Below are 23,206 nucleotides of genomic sequence, written 5' to 3'. Positions count from 1 at the left end.
TGTGTGTCCATACCAGGAACTGGAATCCTTTTTCACTCGGATGACAAGAACGTGTCGTAACAAGCACTACGCCCGCGCTGCGTTCAAGACACCCTACTAGGCTCGTGAATCTGCGTTTCAACAAATTGTTTGTATTTGCTCTGTACGTAACTCTTCAAAGATTCCTGGTTAGACGTCGATTTTTTAAAGAGACAACGGGAAGATCCCATAGCCTCCAATATAAACCATTTTTGCGATTATAGATTCAATAGCTAGTTAAATCATCCGTATATCCATCAGGGTCCATGGGCGAAAGGCGGAGTAGACCCTGGATGCATCGCCAGTCCATCGCAGATAGTTCATTTTAACATGTTCTCACATCAGCTCACATATACGGAAGAGGATTAGGGCCTCTGAAAAGAAAGTTAACTGAATTTAATATTTTATTTCAGTATAATATGAGGAAAAAGTCAGAATTCCTACTTTTTTTCCTTCAGAATTCTGAAATTAATCTAAGAATTCTGACTTAATCTAAAAATTTTGACTTTTTTCCTCAGAATTCTGACATTTTTCTCAAAATTCTGGCTTTAATCTCAGAATTCTGACTTTTTCTCAGAATTCTGACTTAAATCTCATACTTTTGACCTTTTCTCAGAATTCTGACTTAAATCTCTGAATTTTGACTTTTTTCTCAGAATTCTGGCTTAAATCTCTGAATTTTGACTTTTTTCTCAGAATTCTGGCTTTAATCTCAGAATTTTGACTTTTTTCTCAGAATTCTGGCTTTAATCTCAGAATTTTGACTTTTTTCTCAGAATTCTGGCTTTAATCTCAGAATTCTGACACATTGTTATAACTTTTTTTTTTCAGTGGCCCTAATCCTCTTTCGTACACATATGACTACAGTATTTGGACAACAGGTATGTTAATTTACAACTGAAACTTTATTGTAATTCTAAAAAAGTAGCTGTGACACCTCCACAAATCATGTTTTGGCTAAACATATGTTTGATTAACAAGGAAATTATAATTCTCAGTTGGTTGTCAAATTAATGATCATCAAAGAGGACTTAACATCTGTCCATAATTGACAAAAGTGCCTTTTCCTGCTTTAAGGACCTTGATGTCCCTGTGCTTTAAAGCCTATTTGCATTAATGTCTCGGCCAGAGGTCTGCAAACTTTAAAAATCCAAAGAACCTTTTTCAAATTTCAGTCCAGCTAATAAACCTCGTTTAGAGTGGCAAAACATTGCATGGTCTTTTTTTTTTTTTTTTTTTTTAACAAAATGATAAAATATTTAATATATACTGTGAGAGATTTGTCCTTTTTAAACAACAATCGTGCAATTTCCTAATTTTAAGTTTTAAAATGAAGGGGGGAAATTGCACATAGAGAATAAACGTTCTTCAGTTTGTTAAAAAGAAAAACCTTTTCCTATTAAAAAGATGAAATATATATTAGAGTACATTTATTTTATGAATGAAAAAAATGATTTCAGCTCAGCTATCAAAACTCAATTATATCCACAAATGTTACATAACATAAAAAAAAAAAAAGAAAAACAACTTGATATTGAACACAAAATTACAACAGGCAGGTGATATATTTGCAAAACCATGTAAAAAAAATAAAATAAAAATTTTCCCATTTTGAAAGATATTTGTTTTGAGAAATTCCATGCAATTTGACAGTTGAGGAAAATGGGGAAAAAAAAGCATTTGTTTGTATATCTATTGTTCAGAAGATTTGCCATTATTTAAAGGGATGAAGAGCCATTGCTGAGTGTCTAACGCAGGCATCCCCAAAGTTGGCCCTCAAGGGCTGCTGTCCTGCAGATTTTAGCAGTTTCTCTTCTTTAGCAAAGCTGATCCTGATAATTGAAGTTTAGGAAAAGCTTGTTATTCAACTATCAATGTAAATCAGCTGTGCTGGAGCAGGTAAACCTCTAAAACCTGCAGGACAGCGGCCCTCGAGGACCGACTTTGGGGATTCCTGGTTTAAAGAGTCTAAAGAGTGATTTGGCAGTGGTGGTTTTAGACCAAATTTACCAGGGGGACATGAACATTGTTTTTATGGGGACAACAAACTAAGAATGACACAAAAAAGAGGGCAAAAGTTTTTATTTTTATATTCAATGAAGAAAAGAGCCAAACTAACTTAAAAGAAAAAAAGAATCCAGCAGCCACTTTCTTTTTTATTTGTTTACATTGCAAAGCCAATGATGGCACTAACTTGAATGTAATTAATAACAGGTTTAAACCTAAACAGAAGCTCTCAGTGAAATTTAGAAATTGAGTATTTAAAGTAGAAACAGAAAGCATGGTTCACAGTGTAAGGGTCGCTTATTTTACAGCAGCAGCATAAGATAACACCTTTTTTTACTGCACTGCAGTTAAAATAGAAAAGGACAGAAAAATTTTTAAACAAAAGGAAACTAACTTAAACCTTTAAAGTCAGATCGCATAAGCTTCCTGATCATCCTGTTTGAAGTTTAATTTTCTTTATGTATTCATGTAAAACAGTTTTATAAAACACTTACTAAAAAAGGACTAAAAAAAGACAAATGAAATGATCTATTTGTAACATTAAAAGACAGAGGATGGACAAAGTGAAAAGAATAACACTTTTAATACTTCAATTATCTAACAGCGGGACGTGCCTCAGACGTCAACACAAAGGAAAGCGTTAAACTCCGTGACGCATGATGTGGCGATTCAGTTCAGTGATATTCATGAGGTTTCGTCCACAGAGCTCACAAGTGAACAGCTTCTTATGTAGAGGCTCAGCAGCTCCATCCATGTCAAGCACACCTACAAAATAAAAGCAAAGCTTTTTACCAAAACAAATTAAAGGTATAGTGGCGGCTGTTCTTTTTCCGGGTGGATCATCAAAATAAGTGGTCCTCCTAACTGTCAATCATTCTGGTGATATGTTTACATAAGGCCTTCCTACGTGCTCGTCCTCATTTTCACTTAACAGTGGTGAGTCTGACATACATAGAAAAATTGCCAATCTTCTTTTGGAGTAAGCTTGCATGGGCTATGAAAACAGCAACTTTTAAACAGTGTACAAGAGGAGAAATGCTCTTGCACACATTTAATAGACTATATATATATACACTCACCGGCCACTTTATTAGGTACACCTGTCCAACTGCTCGTTAACATTTAATTTCTAAGCAGCCAATCACATGGCGGCAACTCAGTGCATTTAGGCATGTAGACATGGTCAAGACAATCTCCTGCAGTTCAAACCGAGCATCAGTATGGGGAAGAAAGGTGAGTTGAGTGACTTTGAACATGGCATGATTGTTGGTGCCAGAAGGGCTGGTCTGAGTATTTCAGAAACTGCTGATCTACTGGGATTTTCACGCACAACCATCTCTAGGGTTTACAGAGAATGGTCCGAAAAAGAAAAAACATCCAGTGAGCGGCAGTTCTGTGGGCGGAAATGCCTTGTTGATGCCAGAAGTCAGAGGAGAATGGCCAGACTGGTTCGAGCTGATAGAAGGGCAACAGTGACTCAAATAACCACCCGTTACAACCAAGGTGGGCAGAAGAGCATCTCTGAACGCACAGTACGTCGAACTTTGAGGCAGATGGGCTACAGCAGCAGAAGACCACACCGGGTGCCACTCCTTTCAGCTAAGAACAGGAAACTGAGGCTACAATTTGCACAAGCTCATGGAAATTGGACAATAGAAGATTGGAAAAACGTTGCCTGGTCTGATGAGTCTCGATTTCTGCTGCGACATTCGGATGGTAGGGTCAGAATTTGGCGTCTACAACATGAAAGCATGGATCCATCCTGCCTTGTATCAACGGTTCAGGCTGGTGGTGGTGGTGTCATGGTGTGGCGAATGTTTTCTTGGCACTCTTTGGGCCTCTTGGTACCAATTGAGCATCGTTGCAACACCACAGCCTACCTGAGTATTGTTGCTGACCATGTCCATCCCTTTATGACCACAATGTACCCAACTTCTGATGGCTACCTTCAGCAGGATAATGCGCCATGTCATAAAGCTGGAATCATCTCAGACTGGTTTCTTGAACATGACAATGAGTTCACTGTACTCAAATGGCCTCCACAGTCACCAGATCTCAATCCAATAGAGCATCTTTGGGATGTGGTGGAACGGGAGATTCGCATCATGGATGTGCAGCCGACAAATCTGCGGCAACTGTGTGATGCCATCATGTCAATATGGACCAAACTCCCTGAGGAATGCTTCCAGCACCTTGTTCAATCTATGCCACGAAGAATTGAGGAAGTTCTGAAGGCAAAAGGGGGTCCAACCCGTTACTAGCATGGGGTACCTAATAAAGTGGCCGGTGAGTGTATATACATATATATATATTATATTATGTCTCGGTTCGATTCGCGTGTGTTTCGCTCGGTTCATGCGCTGCTCCTTTTTCTCATAGGCGAAGCGTTTACACTCCAGAGCAGAAGGTGGCGGTACTGCGACCAAAGCCCACCACCAGTAGTAAATAAGAAGAAGAAGAAGCGAAGCAGCTTAGCCGGGTGTAGCAGGGAAAAAAAGTCAGTTGTTGTGGAGAATTGTGTCGGAATGGCGAGTGGGAAAGAACAGGAGTTGGAAGACACGCCAGTAGCACTTTATAGGTCTGCTGTATGGGACCGCTTTGCATTTAGAGTGACCTACGATGACAGCGGAAAGAAAGTTGTGGATAAAAGTGCAACAGTGTGCAAGCATTGTGCAACACGTTTTGTTTACAGGTGCTGGTCATAAAATTAGAATATCATGAAAAAGTAGATTGATTTCAGTAATTCCATTTAAAAAGTGAAACTTGTATATTATATTCATACATTACATACAAACTCATATATTTCAGATGTTTATTTGGTTTAATTTTGATGATTACAAATGACAACAAATGAAAATCTCAAATTCATCATATCAGAAAATTAGAATATTACTGAAGACCAATAAAAAGAAAGGATTTATAGAAATGTTGGCCAACTGAAAAGTATGAACATGAAAAGTATGAGCATGTACAGCACTCAGTATTTAGTTGGGCCTCCTTTGGCCTGTATTACTGCAGCAATGCGGCGTGGCATGGAGTCGATCAGTCTGTGGCACTGCTCAGGTGTTATGATAGCCCAGGTTGCTCTAATAGTGGCTTTTAGCTCTTCTGAATTGTTGGGTCTGGTGTATTGCATCTTCTTCTTCACAATACCCCATAGATTTTCTATGGGGTTAAGGTCAGGAGAGTTTGCTGGCCAATTAAGAACAGGGATACCATGGTCCTTCAACCAGGTACTGGTAGCTTTGGCACTGTGTGCAGGTGCCAAGTCCTGTTGGAAAATGAAATCTGCATCTCCAAAAAGTTGGTCAGCTGCAGGAAGCATGAAGTGCTCTAAAACTTCCTGGTATGTGGCTGCGTTGACCCTGGACCTCAGAAAACACAATGGACCAACACCAGCAGATGACATGGCACCCCAAACCATCACTGACTGTGGAAACTTTACACTGGACTTCAAGCAACGTGGATGAAGTGCCTCTCTTCTTTTCCTCCAGACTCTGGGACCCTGATTTCCAAAGGAAATGCAAAATTTACTTTCATCAGAGAACATGACTTTGGACCACTCACCAGCAGTCCAGTCCTGTTTCTCTTTAGCCCAGGCAAGACGCTTCTGTCGCTGTCTGTGGTTCAATAGTGGCTTGACACAAGGAATGCGACAGCAGAAACCCATGTCTTTCATACGTCTGTGTGTGGTGGTTCTTGAAGCACTCACTCCAGCTGCAGTCCACTCTTTGTGAATCTCCCCCACATTTTTGAATGGGTTTTGTTTCACAATCCTCTCCAGGGTGCGGTTATCTCTCTTGCTTGTACACTTTTTTCGACCACATCTTTTCCTTCCCTTCGCCTCTCTATTAATGTGCTTGGACACTGAGCTCTGTGAACAGCCAGCCTCTTTAGCGATGACCTTTTGTGTCTTGCCCTCCTTGTGCAAGGTGTCGATGGTCGTCTTTTGGACAACTGTCAAGTCAGCAGTCTTCCCCATGATTGTGTAGCCTATAGAACTAGACTGAAAGACCATTTAAAGGCTTTTGCAGGTGGTTTGAGTTAATTAGCTGATTAGAGTGTGGCACCAGGGGCCATCAATTTTGAACCTTTTCACAATATTCTAATTTTCTGATATGATGAATTTGAGATTTTCATTTGTTGTCATTTGTAATCATCAAAATTAAACCAAATAAACATCTGAAATATATGAGTTTGTATGTAATGTATGAATATAATATACAAGTTTCACTTTTTAAATGGAATTACTGAAATCAATCTACTTTTTCATGATATTCTAATTTTATGACCAGCACCTGTATGCTAACAGCAACATGTCATGCTAACCCCGAAATCCCTCATACTCCGTCAGCAACCCCCGCTACGCTCCAGACCGGCTGCTCAAAGCAAAGCTCACAGCCCCCACTGTGGTTCCCGTTCGCTCCCCTCTGAGTCCCTTGGAGATCGTAGAGTGCATGCGCCAGATGATTAAATTCAAAGCAGCAAAACATACGGAAATGATCCAGGGTTTCCGCGGATCATTTAAAATAATTACAATCCATTATTTTTGGGGGGATTTTTTCATTAATTTCATACATTTTTATGGGATTTCGGTGTAACAATCAACATATACCGAATCGAACCGAACCGAAAACCGTGACCACTAAACCGTGAATCGAACCGTGGATTTTGTGAACCGTTCCACCCCTAATTATATATATATATATATACATACATACATGTAGGGCTGCAACTAACGATTATTTAAAAAATCGATGAATCGGCCGATTATTTTTTCGATTAATCGATGAATCGGACAAAAACATTTTTTTATATTAACCTCTTTATTCCAAAATAAACATTTTAGACAGAACAAACAAGCACACAAGTACAGGTTGCTCATTAACTGTACTGGTGCAATATGAAAAATAAATGTTTGTGTTAAAACTACGCAAACTTACAAGAGAAATGTAGCTGTACATCCACAAAATATAGGGTACTTTGTTTCATAAAGTGCATAAAAAGACATTTTTGTTTTTAAAAGCCCCTAAGGGGTTCAAACAATAGGTCCCCCCATTTCAACAAATGAGGGTTTTTTTTAGACTAGAAGAGTTCTGCCTTTTAAGACAGGAAAGTATAACAGTTAAAGTTTCTACTTGAGAAAATACTTAACCATAGAGATAAAAATAGCCCTGTGATTCAAATTATAAATTGTATTTGGAATAAAAATGCGAGAACTAGGGGTGGTAAAAAACACATCCTCCAAAGACAGATATTTACATGGGAATGTGGCATATTATTCATTGACATATTACTGATCTTGCTGGATTTTATTCTGTTTTACCTCCATAAATTGCAGGATCTTCTTTACTTTATCTTTGCCAGAAGATTTAAACTTTAAAAGCCTTGCCTTCATAATTTGCAAGTTAATTTATTTATAAAGTAAATGTAAACGCTGCTTAAGCTAATTCAAATGAAATTAAAAGTAAAATAAGTAGGCAACCTTATCACTGTCTGTAACCTACTAACAAGGTAAGGAAAGCATCAGATGAGCTACCTGAGAAACTAACGTTACGTTTCCCCACTTTAAAACGAAAAACAAACAAACAAACAAACCGTGGTTCCGTGCCATGTTAATTTGTTTTGACAAAAGTTGCATGTTACGACTTTTTTCACTTTACAAAGTGCAGGCTATTTTAATTATTGTGATCAATTTGCGCCGTCAATTCCGGCACATGCCCTTCATTTGCAGTCTGGACGCTGAGGGTAAACATCCTCTGACTGCAGCGCTGAGAGGGACTCCTGCGGGAGCGGGAGAACGGGGTTGGGATGGGGGAGGCGCCCCACGGCAGAGTAGGAACGATACATGCTTTCACGTAAGAGTCTCCAAAAGCCGCCAGTGACACCGTAAAAAGTCGCCAGATTTGTCGCTAGTCGCTTTTTTGAAAAATAGTCACTGGAGGGGTCTGAAAAGTCGCTGAGTTGGCAACACTGCACCTGCGGCGCTGCCTCGCTCTGCCGTATTTTTTTTTTCCAGTTTCAGTTAAGTGGATGTGATGACGGTGGCGGCGGATGACGCATTAATCGCGCGACACAACTAATCGATTATGAAATTCGTTGCCAACGCTTTTAAAAGTCGATTTTTATCGATTTTATCGATTCGTTGTTGCAGCCCTACATACATGCATACCAGTACAGACCAAAAGTTTGGAAACACCTTCTCATTCAAAGTGTTTTCTTTATTTTCATGATTGAAAATTTTAGATTCACACTGAGGGTATCAAAACTATAAATTCAAACATGTGGAATTATATACTTAACAAAAAAGTGTGAAACAACTGAAAATCTGTCTTATGTTCTAGGTTCATTAAAGTAGCCACCTTTTGCTTTGATTACACTCTTGGCATTATGTTGATGAGCTTCAGGAGGTAGTCACCTGGAATGGATTTCCCTTCACAAGTGTCCCCCGTCAGCTTTAATAAAGTGATCTGTATAACTCAGCAAAATCCTTTGCCATCTTTATTGTCGACAGGCTGCAGCCGTGTCCCGAATTCCTCGTTTTCCTGCCACTTTTGTTGAAATTTGCATTTTCCCCATTGTCTAGCTTTTTCTCCTCCTCAAGCTTCTTTTCCGAACATACGGCTTTACGATCAACCGGAAGCAGTGCCGTGCAATCTCGCAATATAATATATATAACAAAATTGTTTTTGTAAACTTTGTTTTTATTTTTAAATAAAGCATTTAAATGCCACGATAATCCCATTTAATGAATTATAATGCCAATTTATCCCTTAATTAAAAAACCTTTAATGATTTATAATGACCTGCGGAAAACCCCGTCTTTTCACACAAAGAAAGGATATGAACTGTTGATTTATGTGACAGCGCCCAGCTCATGCTTTGAGTGCACAGGCTGAACACAGAAACTGCAGGAAGGTTTCTCTTTCAAGGTGCAGTTTAAATTTATAAAGAACATTTAAAAACAACAACTTTGGAAATGTCAATATGAAAAAAAAAACATTTTATGTTCATGATTTCTCCCGATTGTTGTTACCAAGACAATAAAAATTATTGAACGAGATGGCAAAGAACTAAATGCACAGCTTTCTGTACAGAAAAACACCTCCCAATGTTTGATATATTAAATCCCAATGGCGTCTCGTCTCCATTGGACTGGAGACCCTCAGTGTCCTTCCCCAGATTCTTAGAAACCACTCTAGCACAGGTGTGATATCCCTGGTTGTAGCATTGATGCAACATAAATTAGTTCACCACATTTTCTCCAATTAATCTGAGAAACAAAGATTTGCATGTGTTGCTAGATGATTGTAATAATAATCTTACCATCATGGGCTTGTGGAGTATCCAGAACCTTGCCCTCCTCCTCGTCCTCGTTGTTGAATTCGACGTCTTCTTCCAGCTTCAGCTCCAGATGGTCAGCCTCCTCTTCCTCCTCAAACTGCTCCAGGTGGAGCTGATCCTCCTCCACACATTTCTTAAATATACTTTCTTCTCCATTTGGTTCAGTTTCATCCTTGGTTAGTTTTGGACTCCGTTTTTCTTCCTGTTTATGGCTTTCTAACAATCTGGTCCAGCTCTCCCTATGCCCCAACCTAAGTCGCTTACAGTTGGGTGGAAGTGTCAGCAAATGTGGCTCAAATCTGAAACCCTCTCGAAGCTTGGATTTGTTTTCCTGTCCAGAATTGGTCTGTGGTGCGGTTGGATTAGCGTCATTGTTGCCTTGATGTTTTAGGTTTGGAGCCAAAAAGATGCTGTCATCTTTAATTGACAATAGCTTATTGTTTTTCTCTTTATCAACACAATTAGCCACAGTTTCTGGGCCAACTTTGACGCTCTCCTCTGGATTTGGCTTCCCGTGTGATTTGCACTTGCTCCCATCTTCACCGAGTACCAGGACATTTCTCACCAGGTCTTCCCGTACAATTGCCTCAATGCTCTTTGCTGTAAAATGCTCCCCTTCGGCCTGGATAGCTCCCATGCTGAGAGGCGTTGAACTCCCCTCTGCAGCCGCTACTTTCTGACTCTCTGCCAGAGTGGTTTGGTTTGTACAAGTCTGTTCTTTCTCTGCTAAACTGTCACTGCCATGTTTGATTTCTGCATTATTGTGTTCCTCAGCATTTGAATCAGTGTTTCTTTCATAGTGTTCTTTTACAGACTGATGCAAAGGTACATCTTGTCCTTGTGTTTGTAAATCCTGCTCATGTCTCTTCACCACAGTGGTGATTTGCTGAGTAACGTCCTGCGTAGTGTCTAATACAAAACTGTTTGCAGGCACTCTTTCCCCCTCATGCAGCTCTTGAGTCTCTTGTACGTCTTTTAGTCGAAGTATCTTTGTGGAGGAACATTCTGAGACGTTGTCAGTTTGTAAAGAATCCTGGTCAGCATTAATTTCTTCAGTTTCCAGCTCTCCATTGTCACACTTGTAGTCCTCATCATCCTCTGGACCAATGCCCATCTTTGCCTCCAGCTGATCCAGGCTCACTTGTCCCACTAGCTCATGGTTTCTCAAAACCTGCAAAAAAATAGGGGAAAAAAATGACTTATCTCCAGCATGGACAGAAAAACAGAGCATGGATAGACGGACGGATATGCACATAATCATAAGGATAATTCAAATTGGAAAGATGCCTCAGACAGACAAACATGCGAGAATAAAATAATTAGATGAATTGACGAAAAGATGGACAGACCAGTGGATGGAAGGATGGAGAAAGGTATGGATGGTAACCTACGGACTAAGCCTGGAAATCAGGTAGGGTGTGTATTTTTCCCCCCATTCTGTTCTCTTTTTCTGGATTTACCCACATTTAAAAAATGCTAGACTTAGATCATTTCCCTCAATGAATGCACATTTTGTGCTTCAAAGAAATTTAGACTAAGGCTGTGAATTTTAATCCCTCTATAGAGCTCTGTGAACGGGTTACGCCATTTTATAGGAATGTCTGAACGTCTAGTGGATAAGAAAGGAGTGGACACAAAATATCTCACAATGCACAGTGAAAAGTACTTTATGATGATGCTCACTAGACAAGCAGATATATCCCAGAGTGCTTTGCAAGCCCACTCATCGCAGAGCATCATGTGATTGGTTTACAGGGTGAGAGGGAACAAAGATGGTGCAGGCATCGTGCGAGGAGCAAACAGAGAGCAAAAAGTAGTGATCATCTGTCTGTACGGTCAATTAACTGAGTTCAAGTTTAAAGTCAACTATATAGTCCCGGCTGTAAAAAGTGACAGAGGGGTTAGGGCGCATAGTCGGACACAGCCTACTTTTCCAGAGTTGAAGGAACAATTCAAACTGAAATTAAAGGTATGGTGGATGATTTTCTTTTATCTGGGGAGATGATCTTATCTATTGATTCTCCCTCATGTTAATCTTAATGATGTGCTCGTATCCTCATAATGCACATTAGTACTTCCAGTGAGCTCCAGTTATAGTGTTTCAAATTAACACTACTGCTCTCACCAATTATTTTGAAACTGGCTAAGAAGCAGCGAACACAAGAAGTAACAGGTTTGTAAGAAAAAGAGGAAAATCTCAGAGGAAAGAAACAGAAAACCACAGTTGGGAAGTACAGAATGAATGATTTCAGTTTACTTTATCAGAACAGAAAGCAAGAAGAGATCCAGCAGTAATGCATTTAAAGGAACAGAAGCAGCGAATCTGGATAAATGCAACATTTACAAACAGACTGGTTATCAAGGCATTACTTAAATATTTACAGACAAAAAAACAGAATTTTTCCTTATTTTTTTAAGTACAAATGCGAAAGTTCTGGATTTTTTGATGGAACTTTTAGGTAATTTTATTTCAGTAGAGAAGAAAATGTCTGATTATTAGGAGAGGAGTTGTTTCAGGAGCAGAGAGCATGTGAAACATATATATGGGAAATAAAGTCACAACTACTGAACTCTTTCAGAGCTTTTATAATAAATCTATTCTAATCGCACTTGGACAAAGATTCCTTAAAAGGCTGTATGTTTTTATTTGTTGTGGTTAAAACCGGTTTTATTCAAACTGACCTGAGCTTCAGTGACTGGACTAAAAGCTGTCCAACAGTAGCTTATTCTTCCAAAGTGAAAAGCTTGCTTACACCCACAGGAATGTCAGTGATGCCCAGTCTTCAGAAACAATTACTCACCTGATGCTTATCGCTCAGGTGTGCCTCCAAGTCTGCGAGCCGAGGGCAGTCGAAGTAGCAGAGTCGACACTTGTAAGGTTTGACGTCATTGTGCCTCGTCATGTGTAAGCGCAGGCTTTCAGCACTGCCACTGGTGAAAGTGCACTTGTGACAGCGGAAGATGAGGCCTTGTAGGTAGCGGGATAGTTTTGGGCGTCGCACCTCTATGGGCACGACACGCTCCTCTGAAATAATAAAATAAAATAAAAACAATTAAGCCAGGGGCTGAACACGGCGCGTCAGAGGGCGGAACACTGAATGTGCAGAGAGCTTGACCCACCTCGATGCAGGACGATGTGATCGATCATATTGTTCTTGTTTTTGGTCTGGTACAGGCAGAGCGGGCAGCGGAGGTCCTTCAGATGAGTCGGTTTGGACTGGCAGGTGGAATGGCCCGTTTCCAAGTGCATTTCCATGGTTTTTCTTTTAAAATGAGGCACACGAAAATTATTAAATGTAATTTACAGAAGTGAAATGTTACAGATACGATAATATTTCTAACAAGCTTGATCAGAGTCAAGATATTTCATATAACTAGGGCTGGACGATATAGCCTAAAAATAAAATCTCAAGATATTTTACATTTTAATTCAAATAACAATTTTTTCCCGATTTTCCCCCCTTCTTATTAAAACTTCTTAACATCCACCATATCGCTGATGCTCTGATGTGCATATTTTCATTCAAAACAGCTGTATGCTTGATAAATAACACCGGTTAAACTTTCAACCAATATAGAGATATTATATATATATATATATATATATATATATATATATATATATATATATATATATATATATATACTTAGAAAACTTAGATTCTCCACAATTCAACCACCGAGTTCATTTTATGGACACAGTGGGCACAATGAACAAAGATATAACGGCGTATTAAATCAGAACTTCTAAAACAAAGCTCTGACTTCCTACCTTTGAAGCGATCCTGAGGCTGTATTATAAATACAATCTTATATCTTCTTAGATCTTTATATTTCGTTTGTCCATAAGGGTCTACAGATAAAAAGTAATCCAGCATATTGGTAATAAAAACATTCCATGATGAGAAAAATGGCCACATGAAGTCAGTTTTTTTACCATCAGAAAAGTCCCATCCTTATAGCTAATGCTAACCGTATTGCCATATACCCTAGTTTCCACAAACATGTCATGTTGATGTTTGGTATGTTTGTTTTCATCACCCTGCAGCCTAGGCTTCCAGTTGAGGTTTGTTGCTTTGTTCAGGGTTGTTCGTCCCGCAGAGAATGGCATTTTTCATATTGCGCGTGATGCCTCAGTTTAAGATGCTGAAAAAGGTTTGTGGTGCTACCATCTTTATCTGCAACTGCCTTTGGGCAAATGTTGCAGCGTGGGGTTTCTTGAACCACATCTGTCACAGTAAACCCAAACCAGTTCCAAGCAACGGATGATTTTATTCATTTTTTCAGAACTAACTTTAAACTCTCACCGGTAGCCATGATGTCGCCCGCCGATCTGCACCAAGCGAGTAATACTACAGCTACAACGCATCTGGGGAGCGGCATTATACAAAAAATAAAATCTATTTCTTGTTTTTTCTTTACATCGCCCTCAACAAAACATTCAAATTAAATCAGTGAATACATTTTTTTTTTGTCCAGGCCTACATATAACCAATGGAGACGCCTTATATTGTGGCACCTTACCTCATACCAGTGAAGAAGTCGCAGTCTTTGCACCTGAGGATTTTCTTTCCGTGCCGGTTGGAGTAATGGCGCCGGATGCTTGAAAGGTGAGCAGTGTTGAAGTTGCACATCTCGCACTGAAGGAGACTGTCGGACAAACCGACTTCATGCAAATTCATGTTGACTCTGTCCACATTATGCGCCATCAAGCTGTAGTGGGTCAACTGCCGCTGCACGTCTGGGGGCTCCGAGTACATTTCTGTGGATTCTGTCAGATTACGGCATTTCGCTTAGCACATCACATTCCCCCTAAATACAGTGTGTTATGTTTAAAGATGAGGTGAACAATCTACCTTCAACATCCTCTGGTTCTTCATTGACTTCCGGGAAGCTGTTGATTTTCTCAGATGAACCTAGAACCTCCTTGCTTGGACTTTCAGAGCTCTTCTCCTCTTTATCGTTGCTCTTCATGATTTCTTTCTCAATAATGTCTGAGAAAGTCGCCACAGGAAATGGAAAATGAAAAGGTTGGATATTACAATTGAGCTGCAGTATATGAGCCAACTGCATGGTCATCAGCAGCAGTATCACAGGAGCAGTTCCTGGTACAGTTTTTGGTTTAAAGTAGCTTCCATTTACACTTCGTCTGCTGGGAATAGTTTCAGCCCATTAGATTAGCAACAAATATCCATAAGAGCAACACTATAGCTCATCATTATGATGGAAAGAAACACTAGAGAGCACAACGTGCAACACAGCTTCTATTGAACAATATCTCAATTATGTGTCTTTAAGATCGTTGCAGCCAAATATTAAATCTATCCTAAAAATTCTTCAATCACTTTCTGCTATTTAGAGAAATCTGATCAGGAAGAGCAACACATAGTCGGTTGAAAACAAAATATTACTCTATAATCTGTTAATATTTGCCCAACAAAAGCTCAGCAGCTGACTTTAAAATTATACATTTAATTTAGCAACTCATGTTTATCTTTACCAAATATCAGCAGAAAAACAAATCGCTGATTAATTTCAAATTAAAGATAAAATGTATTAATTCCGAAAGGGAAAGAAATTTCCCTTTTTCAATTTCAAGACTGTTTTATTGAAAAAAGGGCAACAAATATTTCCATTACTCGACAGTTAAAGAGAGAAAAATCTACTTCTAATGGCTCAACACATGCACAGCCGTTTAGTCCCTTCCTATCTTGATTTTATGGAAGGTAAGCTTTATTTCTACAACAGTTTGAATGTTTCTTGAAATTTGACCATAAATGTAAGAAATAAATACTAAAATCTTTTGCTATACTTAACTTCCCAAACTTTCTGTTATACTCCCCTCCCTCCAGCAACGTTGCGATACCCGTTTGGACCAACAGACTTTTGAAAACTGACTGAAACGGACTATCTGCCGATAGATTCTATTTTATTATCAGTTTACTACGGTAAGTTGTTTTGTGCATCAATGCACCTGCCAGGTTTTTCCTGCTCTTTAAGTGTTTTCCTACATGTATGCTGTGATATGTGTCTATACTAATTTCTTTACTAGTGTTTTTGGTCTTTGCTATACAGTATAATTTCACATTTTTGATCTTAAGATATTTTTTTAATTGTCTTGACGCTTTTATTACCTTTTTTTCTTTGCAAACAAACCTGAGTTTTTCTACTGTGGGTCAATGAAGGACATTTCTACTGTATTCTCTATACTGGATGTTATATAAATGTTTTTCCGTACAGTAGATTAGGATTAGGGCTGCAACTAACGATTATTTTGCAAATAGATTAATCTGTCGATTATCTTTTCGATTAATTAATTAATAATCAGTTAACAAAAGGTTCCTTGAAAAAGACTTTTTTACAAAATTAAAGCAGGTTAAACTAAAACGATTTCACTTCAGGGGTTCTGCATAGAGCAGATTGACAGACGAAAAAGGTTTTTTATCTTAAATGCAAAATGTTTATTTATTCTTTTTCAATTTTGGTATAATTGCTGCTCAAGGGTTGGTTGATCTGTCACCTAAAGGTATATTTTACAGTCTCTATACTCCAGTTAAGAATTTATTGATTACTAAATTAGTTGACAATTATTTCAATAATTGATTTTACACAATAAATTTGATTAATTGTATCAGCCCTAATTATGAGCAGAACATAGAAAAATTATATGATTGGACTCAGATGCATGAAATGTCAGCGGTACAAAATATTAAATAGTTGAGATGACAATATTTAATCCCAATTATGGCCAGTTATCACTTCAAATGTAAAGAATTGATTCAGAATCAGTTCTTTTCAAACTGGATTGCAGGTATTGAAAACATGGGTTTTTTTTAGCCGTTACCAGAATTACATGAATGTGAAGTTGACACATACTGCTATTGATATTATGGCAATATATAACAGCAAATGAATAATGTAATGGTAGGAAAACGCAACTGTGAGGAGAGGAAATGCATTTCTTTTTAAATTAATCTCTGGTTATATGGAACAATCTTTAGGAATCTACATGAGGAAAGATCTGGAACTGGAAGATGTATTTCTTAAAACATATTCTTACTTCTAATACCAAGGGAAAAACAATAGTAACCATGAAGTCCCCATAGATCCCATTTACTGCATCAACTGTAGGTATTTTTGTTTAAACCCGCAAAAACCTAAAATGTTTAATTTTATTAAGCTGCTGTATGTCTTTTAAAGACTGTGTGTCAAAAAACTGGCGATGAGAAATGCCAGTTCAGCTGAAGTTCAACAAATTGTTTACAGAAGCAAATGCAACTGATGGTGGGAATATTTGAACCAACAGCTCTCTTACTTTGATGATTTTTCAGAAAGTGACTTTGCCAAAGACCCAGGAAACTCGTCCGATAACGACAGCAGAGACACCGGAAACGCTTCACGGTCCCCGGTTTGTGGAAGAGGTATTTTTTCATGCTGGTGAAAGTAAAGAAAACACACACACACAAAAACAAAAAAAAAAAAAAAAAAAAATTGTTAATTTCTAAGAAAATGCATCATTTATGTTCATACCATTACTTCAGTTAAATTGCATAGGAACTGAGAGAGTTGATCTTACTTGAGTTGAAACTCTGCGTTCGCCATGTTGTCCAGCTTCTTGATAGCTCCCATGGCGGCATGGCTTTGCTCGTGTGATCGCAGACCTTTCAACGACATGAAAGTCTTCTGGCAAAGTTTGCAGGCGTATCTGTCTTCTTGTGTTTTAGCTTCGAGATCAGTGTCAGGTTTTGAAGGTGACGGTTGAGGACTGGAAGGAAGAGCAGTGTCCATTTGTTGGCTGTCTTCTTTGACAGTCGGTTGTTCATTTTGTTGAGAGGCCTGCGAGATAAAACCATGAAAATCAAACCACATTTAAATCTGCAGGTTGTGCAAAACGATCAAGAGCACTGCTGGCTTACTGACCTCAGGAGATGTGGAAGCTGCCGTTGAACCTTCTAGAGCAATGCTTTTATTTGAGGGCTTGGCCTTCATCTGGTCTCGATGGCGATCCAGGTGTCTGCAGAGGTTTCTAATTCCATGTAACCGCATTTTACAGAACTTGCAGCAGTAGAGCCCTGTGCTTCCCTTTCTTGCTCCCAAAGATAACACTGTAAAGTCAGTCTTGGCAGATAGGTGATGAAAACTATTGTAATGATCAATCAGAGACTGAGACGAGTCGAATGCCAAGTCTGGACACTCCTTACACTTCATATGGAACCGTGTCTTTAATGTAAAATATTTCAGGAGGAAGTTGTTCTTCCGTTTGTTGTATCTCTCCAACAGCTTGTAGGTATTTAGAGCATCCAGTTTATGAGAACTTTTGTAGTGAGCCTGAAGGTTTTTGCGTGAAAACGCTGAGTAAGTACACAGCTGGCACTGGTAAAATAAGTCTTTCTTATACAACGCGTTTCTCTTGGGCTTGGCTTTTGATCCAGCGACTTGAGAATTGACCTCGTCAGAGACATTTGGTTTTCCCTTCTCTTTCTGAAGGTGAACAGAGTCCTGCAGCGTTGCTTTTAAGGGAGCGGCTGCATCATCTGCGACCTGAGAGCTGTCGCCAACTTCTTTGTGCTCATCAGATTCAGAGAGAAGCTCAGAAACCGCTGCTTCCCCATGCTGCTTTTGACAGTGGATTTTTAGCTTTTTGATGGATGGGTGAATTTCTGGACATCTTTTACATAGATACCCTCTTTCATAAGACTCTTTCCCTTTTGAGCAACCAACGATGTTAGAAACAAATATTTCACCCGTTTCCAGTGTATCTGCTCTGATAAATATGCTTGGGTGTTTCATCTGGCTGTGAGTGAGAGTCCCATGGTAAGAGGTGTTCACATAGGGACAGCTGGGACACCTGTAGATAAACCGGCTGTCCTTCGATTTGTTTTCCTGTTCAGATGATGGATCTTGCTTCTTGGCACCCGGCTTGTAAACTGGAACAAAGCACGTCAGATACGCAGTCCTTCCATGTGTCCTCAAATAATGCTTTGCAAGCCGCTTCTTATAAGTATAGAGCCGTGGGCACAACTCGCATTTATATACGCAGCTGTTGTGAGCATCATCCTTGTGCTGCTCATGCATGTGTTTACTCAGTCTAATGTTTGAGCTGCAGACATAAGGACACTGTTGGCACCTAAGCCTGACATAGACCTTCTTCGTAAGGAGAGAAGCCTTGGAGCAAGTGGGATTTCTGTGGGGCTTAGCTAGTTTTATTCTTAGGCCCAATGATGGTTTAGGAGCCTCATTGTGTTCCTGTTCACGGTGCCTCTTCAGTTTATCCAGCGTTGCACAGATTTTTGAGCAGGTTTTACAAACGTACCCGCTAAATTTTAAAGTCTCACCAGTATTTACTCTTTTCCTGTAGTCTTCCAAATCCTGCAAATGCGCTGGATCCAACTGAAGACTGTCAGCCCTGGAGGTGGAGGTAGGATGCGTCATGTGGCAGTGACTGAGAATCCCCTGATAACTGGTGTTAATATAGGTGCAGTATGGACACTTGTAGACATGCACCCGCCCCTCAATTTGTTTGGGTTGTTTGTCTGCTTCGTCTGTGTTTTTAACCTTGAGGTGCTTAATACCACTGTGAACCCTAAGACCGTGCTTTCGGTCAAACGTCGCAGGGCACAAAGGGCACTTGAACACACTGGAAGGTAAAGTTTCTTGAACAACATCTTCAAGAGGGACTTGGAAAGATTCAAACAACCCCGGCATTTCATTGAGATCCTCCAACTGGCTCATTGCACTTGTTTTTTTGTCACTTGGACGGTCTAAGAGGTCATTTTTATCACTCGAAGAATGAAACTTGTTGCAATGGCTTGCAAGAGAGATCTTTGAGTTACTTTTAAAAGAACATTTTGTACAGGAATGAATCTCCTTGTTTTTTTCTGAAATCTCCTGGTCCGATTCTAAACCTGTTCTGCCTTGTGAAGGTGATTCGTCTGGACTAACATATAACCGGGCCTTTAAAGCCTCAAGGCTCATCTGCTTGCAGCCTGGATGCCGTTCCTGGTAGTGCTTATGAACTGCCTCCGCTTCTTTGTGACTGAAAACACACCACTCGCAATGATAGCCAGGTTCTAACGCCCCCTTACGGTAGCAGAGCCTTAGAGTTCCTGCGACAGAGAGTTTGGAACGGTGGATTTTCCGCATGTGTGACATCAAAACGAACACGTACTGAGTGGTAAAAGAGCAGTATTTACAAGGAAGCTTCCTTAGCTTTTCAAGCTTTAATTCTACAGGTGGAGCTGAGTCCACTAAAGTTTTCAAAGACTTGTCTCTGTTTTTGTTTTTGTTCTCAGGTTTCTCTGGGAGCTCCTGGTTTTTAGCTGCTTTAAGAGGAGATTTCTGCAGCTTATTGAGAACCTTTGCTGTGTACAGACGGATGTCAGCAATTTTATTAGAAACTTTGTGGTGTACTCTGGAGTAATGGTCTACTACTACAGCTATCTGTCTGTTTCTATAGTTGCAAATAGGGCAGAAAAATGCCTCTTTGTCATCTTTATTTAGAATTGGAAGAGGTAATTGTGCACCAGGGCTCGTTCCCTCCGACTTTGATTTTTTAATCTTCTCACGCATCAAGGCTGTATATTCAAGAACACGACTGTGACTAGAATATGGGTACCTGTGGTTCCTGTATTGATGAGCGATCACCCCCTGTGTAGATGGATTTCCAAAATTGCACAGATGGCAGTAAAATAATTTTTCTGCATTCATATAGGGGTCGCTTTTTTTAGTGTCACTTTTTTTGAGCTTAGCTTCGTTTTTCCCTCTTTTCTTTGTGCGATTATCTGTGTTCTGAATGGTTTCCCTTTCAAGCTCACCATTTATCACCTTGGCACTATACTGTATGATGTCTGCTTTGGATAAGAGGACATGATTAGAGTGTTTTGCATTATGATGACCGATGACACTTCTAATATAGGGATTTGAGTAATCACAAAACTGACAGTAGTGCATTTCCAGGGGTGAACAGTAAACATATCCGTCGGCTTTAGACTTGGTTGCTTCAATGTTGGGTTTAGAAGGTGACATATTTGCTTTGCTTTCATTTTTTGCCGACTTTAGACATTTAGGTGTGGAAAAGTCGAAAGATTTTTTGGAATCTTCTGATGATTCCTCCAGTAAGGTCACCTTGCTAACATTTTGCAGAGCTGGCTCAGGTTTGTACTTTGCTTTCTGTGAAGAAACCTTTTCATCCACTTCCAAATCCTCTGATCTGTTGGTTGTTTTTATTATGGGTTTAGGACGTGATACCTCTATTTTGAGGTCTTCCTCAAGAGCTCTAACATGCTTGATTTTCAAAAGTTCTACGGGGGTTTTGGAAACCTCTGGTATGGTTTGGAGTACAGATTCTAAAGCATTTACCTCTGGATGGACCTCGGCTGTTTCTTTCAGTGAAGTCTCCCTTTCAGGCGTTCTCTGCATTGTTTCCTTAGATAACTGCTTGATTTCATCGATTGTAACAGCTTGCTCTGGGTGTTTTTTCTGGTAATGAACTTGCATGACGACAGTCGACTTATGTGCAAATTCGCATTTGCTGCATTTATACGGGGTCGCATCCGATACTGTGGAGGAGGGAGGCTGACATGAAGGTGTAATTTCCACCTCTTTACATGGTGTTCCCATCTTCATGGGGGAAAGCGTGGCTGATCTTTCCGGACTGGATGTTTCTTCACACCTTTCCTGCTGAGATGGACCCTGACATTCACTCACTAAATATTGACAGAATAACAAAGAATTATCCACCTCACAAGTTGGATGTTTTTCCTTGTAGTGTTTCATCAGGACCCTCATCTCTTTGCAGGTGAATGTACACGTAAAACATTTAAACACCAGGCTGAGCTCATTCAGTTTAATCTTGAACACATCTGGAGCCTCCGGATGTTTTTCTGTGTAGTGCCACTTGAGGTCAACGGTGCTGAGAAACTCTACAGGGCACTCAAGGCAGCGGAAGGTCGCGCTCTGATCAGCCGAACACTTAATGTAGCTAGCATTACATCTGACATAAGGGTGATCGCTCTGATAGTGAGAGGACACCAGGCTGAAGCTCCTGTTGCTGTAGTCACAATGCTTACAGAAATAAAGGTCTGGACGTGCTGGGTCTCTGCTAACAAGCTCAGCCTTCTTTTCCTCATCATCGTCGCTGACTTCAAACGAAAAGTCTACATTGGCTGCAAGTTTTCCACTTGTATCTTCATTCTCTTCGACTGAGTCTTGTGTCAACTTGGCTTTTTTTATTTTAGGACCTTTCAAACTGTCATTGTTGGTTTTCCTGTTAATCTCGTTAATAGCTAAATTTGTTTGTTCCTCCAGAGAACCGGATCCCACTACCTTAGCCTGATAAAGATGCTCATATTGCAACAAATGGCCTGGCTTTTTGCTGTCTAAATCGATATCAGATAGTTTGGTGGCTTTACTTTTCCAGTGGAGGCTAGCATCGGGAGTAGTATCCACTAAAATTGCATCACTGTCTAATTTGAGGTTGTCATTCCTCCTAGATGATTTTGAAAAATACTTGGTGATAGTTTGTGATGGACGCTTGTATGTCCTAAGATCCTTTGATCCAAGAATATCTTCAGCTTCATCGTTTTGGTCTCCTAAACTGTCCGGCGTGTCTCGATCAGGGCTGTCCGGAATGATCACAGTTTCCGTCAAGTTGGGGCTTTCAGGTTTTTGACACTGCGTTTCATGCTTTGTCCAAACATCACGAATGCACGTCTTAAAATCACAGTTCCTACATGTAAAACTCTTTCTCACACCTTTGCTGTTCTCTGCGTGGGCTTTTTTACTCTCAGCATATCTCAAACCAGCCTCTCTGAGGGAAGCATCTATGTCCAAGTGATGTACCTTGTTGAGATGCTCGAAGAGGTACACCTTGGATTTGAAGATTAAGGTACATTTAGTGCATTTTAAAGACCTTGCCAGGGACTCTTGTGGAGCAGCATCATCCTGGTGTCCAGAGCTGGAAATCTGCACTAAATCTAAAATGTATAAAGGGAGAAAAAAAATGTGACACCCACATTATGCATTGTAAAATGTTTATAAAAAGAAATATGGACTGTAATAACATTACATACCACTTTGCATCTTGCATTCCTCCTTCAGTTGCTTCCTTTAGATAACACCAACAGTGGTACACCTGGAGGATTAGTAGGAGGGATTGTTACCATTAATAAAGGCTGCATTTCCTTCTTTTTATAAACGAATTTGTATTTTTGGTTTGATATTCCTTTTTCTAGAATACATAACATAAAAGTAAAAAAAAAAAAACGAACAAAAAAAAAAAACATTTTCTTACATGAGTTTCAGAAAATCAACTGATAAACCAATCTCCGAATTAAAACTTTTCTGCGTTGTACGTTTAGCAAAAATGAATCGTTAAGTATCAGAACCCCAACAAAATCTCTTCAAGAACAGTTAGTACGTCAGATTTAACAGTAAAGTGAGACGCAGTGCTCATGTCATATACTCACGTTTGTGGGTACAGATGATACAATGCCTAGGAATCAATGTTTTGAAGCGAGGCTGCTAAAAACACACCAACACGTTTCCGCCATTTTTCCCGCTAGTGAATCTGGCCTTCCTCATAGATATCCATAATAAAGGCTAGATGTCTTACGGCGGAGTCTCAAACGGCATCACCGGCGGCCATCTTACCACAGGCAGGCTTTCTGTTGTGCTCTGTGGTACCTAATGTAAGGTGAGTGATCAGCACGAACACAAATACTCTTACCTCACTGAATTCTTGACGGATTTACAAACAGTTTGGTTTCTTACAAACATTATGAACGTGACTATCATTCTTGATGCTTGAACATGTCGAAATTGCAGATTTTCTTGTCGA

The 23,206-nt window shown here is 39.6% G+C and overlaps 1 protein-coding gene across 1 annotated transcript; it reads right to left on the bottom strand.

Moving 5' to 3' along the window:
- Positions 1 to 2,083: 2,083 nt before the first annotated feature.
- LOC119792818 (zinc finger protein 462-like) lies at positions 2,084 to 22,950 on the bottom strand. The gene is made up of 11 exons (XM_038299630.1): positions 22,836 to 22,950; positions 22,440 to 22,501; positions 17,290 to 22,343; positions 16,946 to 17,205; positions 16,685 to 16,803; positions 14,226 to 14,363; positions 13,894 to 14,140; positions 12,490 to 12,632; positions 12,171 to 12,394; positions 9,352 to 10,540; positions 2,084 to 2,790 (listed from the first exon to the last, which is right to left on the bottom strand). The coding sequence occupies exons 2-11, from the start codon at positions 22,447 to 22,449 to the stop codon at positions 2,666 to 2,668; spliced, it is 7,509 nt and encodes a 2,502-aa protein (XP_038155558.1). The 5' UTR covers positions 22,450 to 22,501; positions 22,836 to 22,950; the 3' UTR covers positions 2,084 to 2,665.
- Between the last annotated feature and the right edge of the window lie 256 nt (positions 22,951 to 23,206).

The sequence above is a fragment of the Cyprinodon tularosa genome, unplaced genomic scaffold, assembly GCF_016077235.1.
Source record: "Cyprinodon tularosa strain WSP-4 unplaced genomic scaffold, ASM1607723v1 ctg112, whole genome shotgun sequence".
Classification (NCBI taxonomy): Eukaryota; Metazoa; Chordata; class Actinopteri; order Cyprinodontiformes; family Cyprinodontidae; genus Cyprinodon; species Cyprinodon tularosa.
This window is presented reverse-complemented; position numbering and strand designations above follow the sequence as displayed.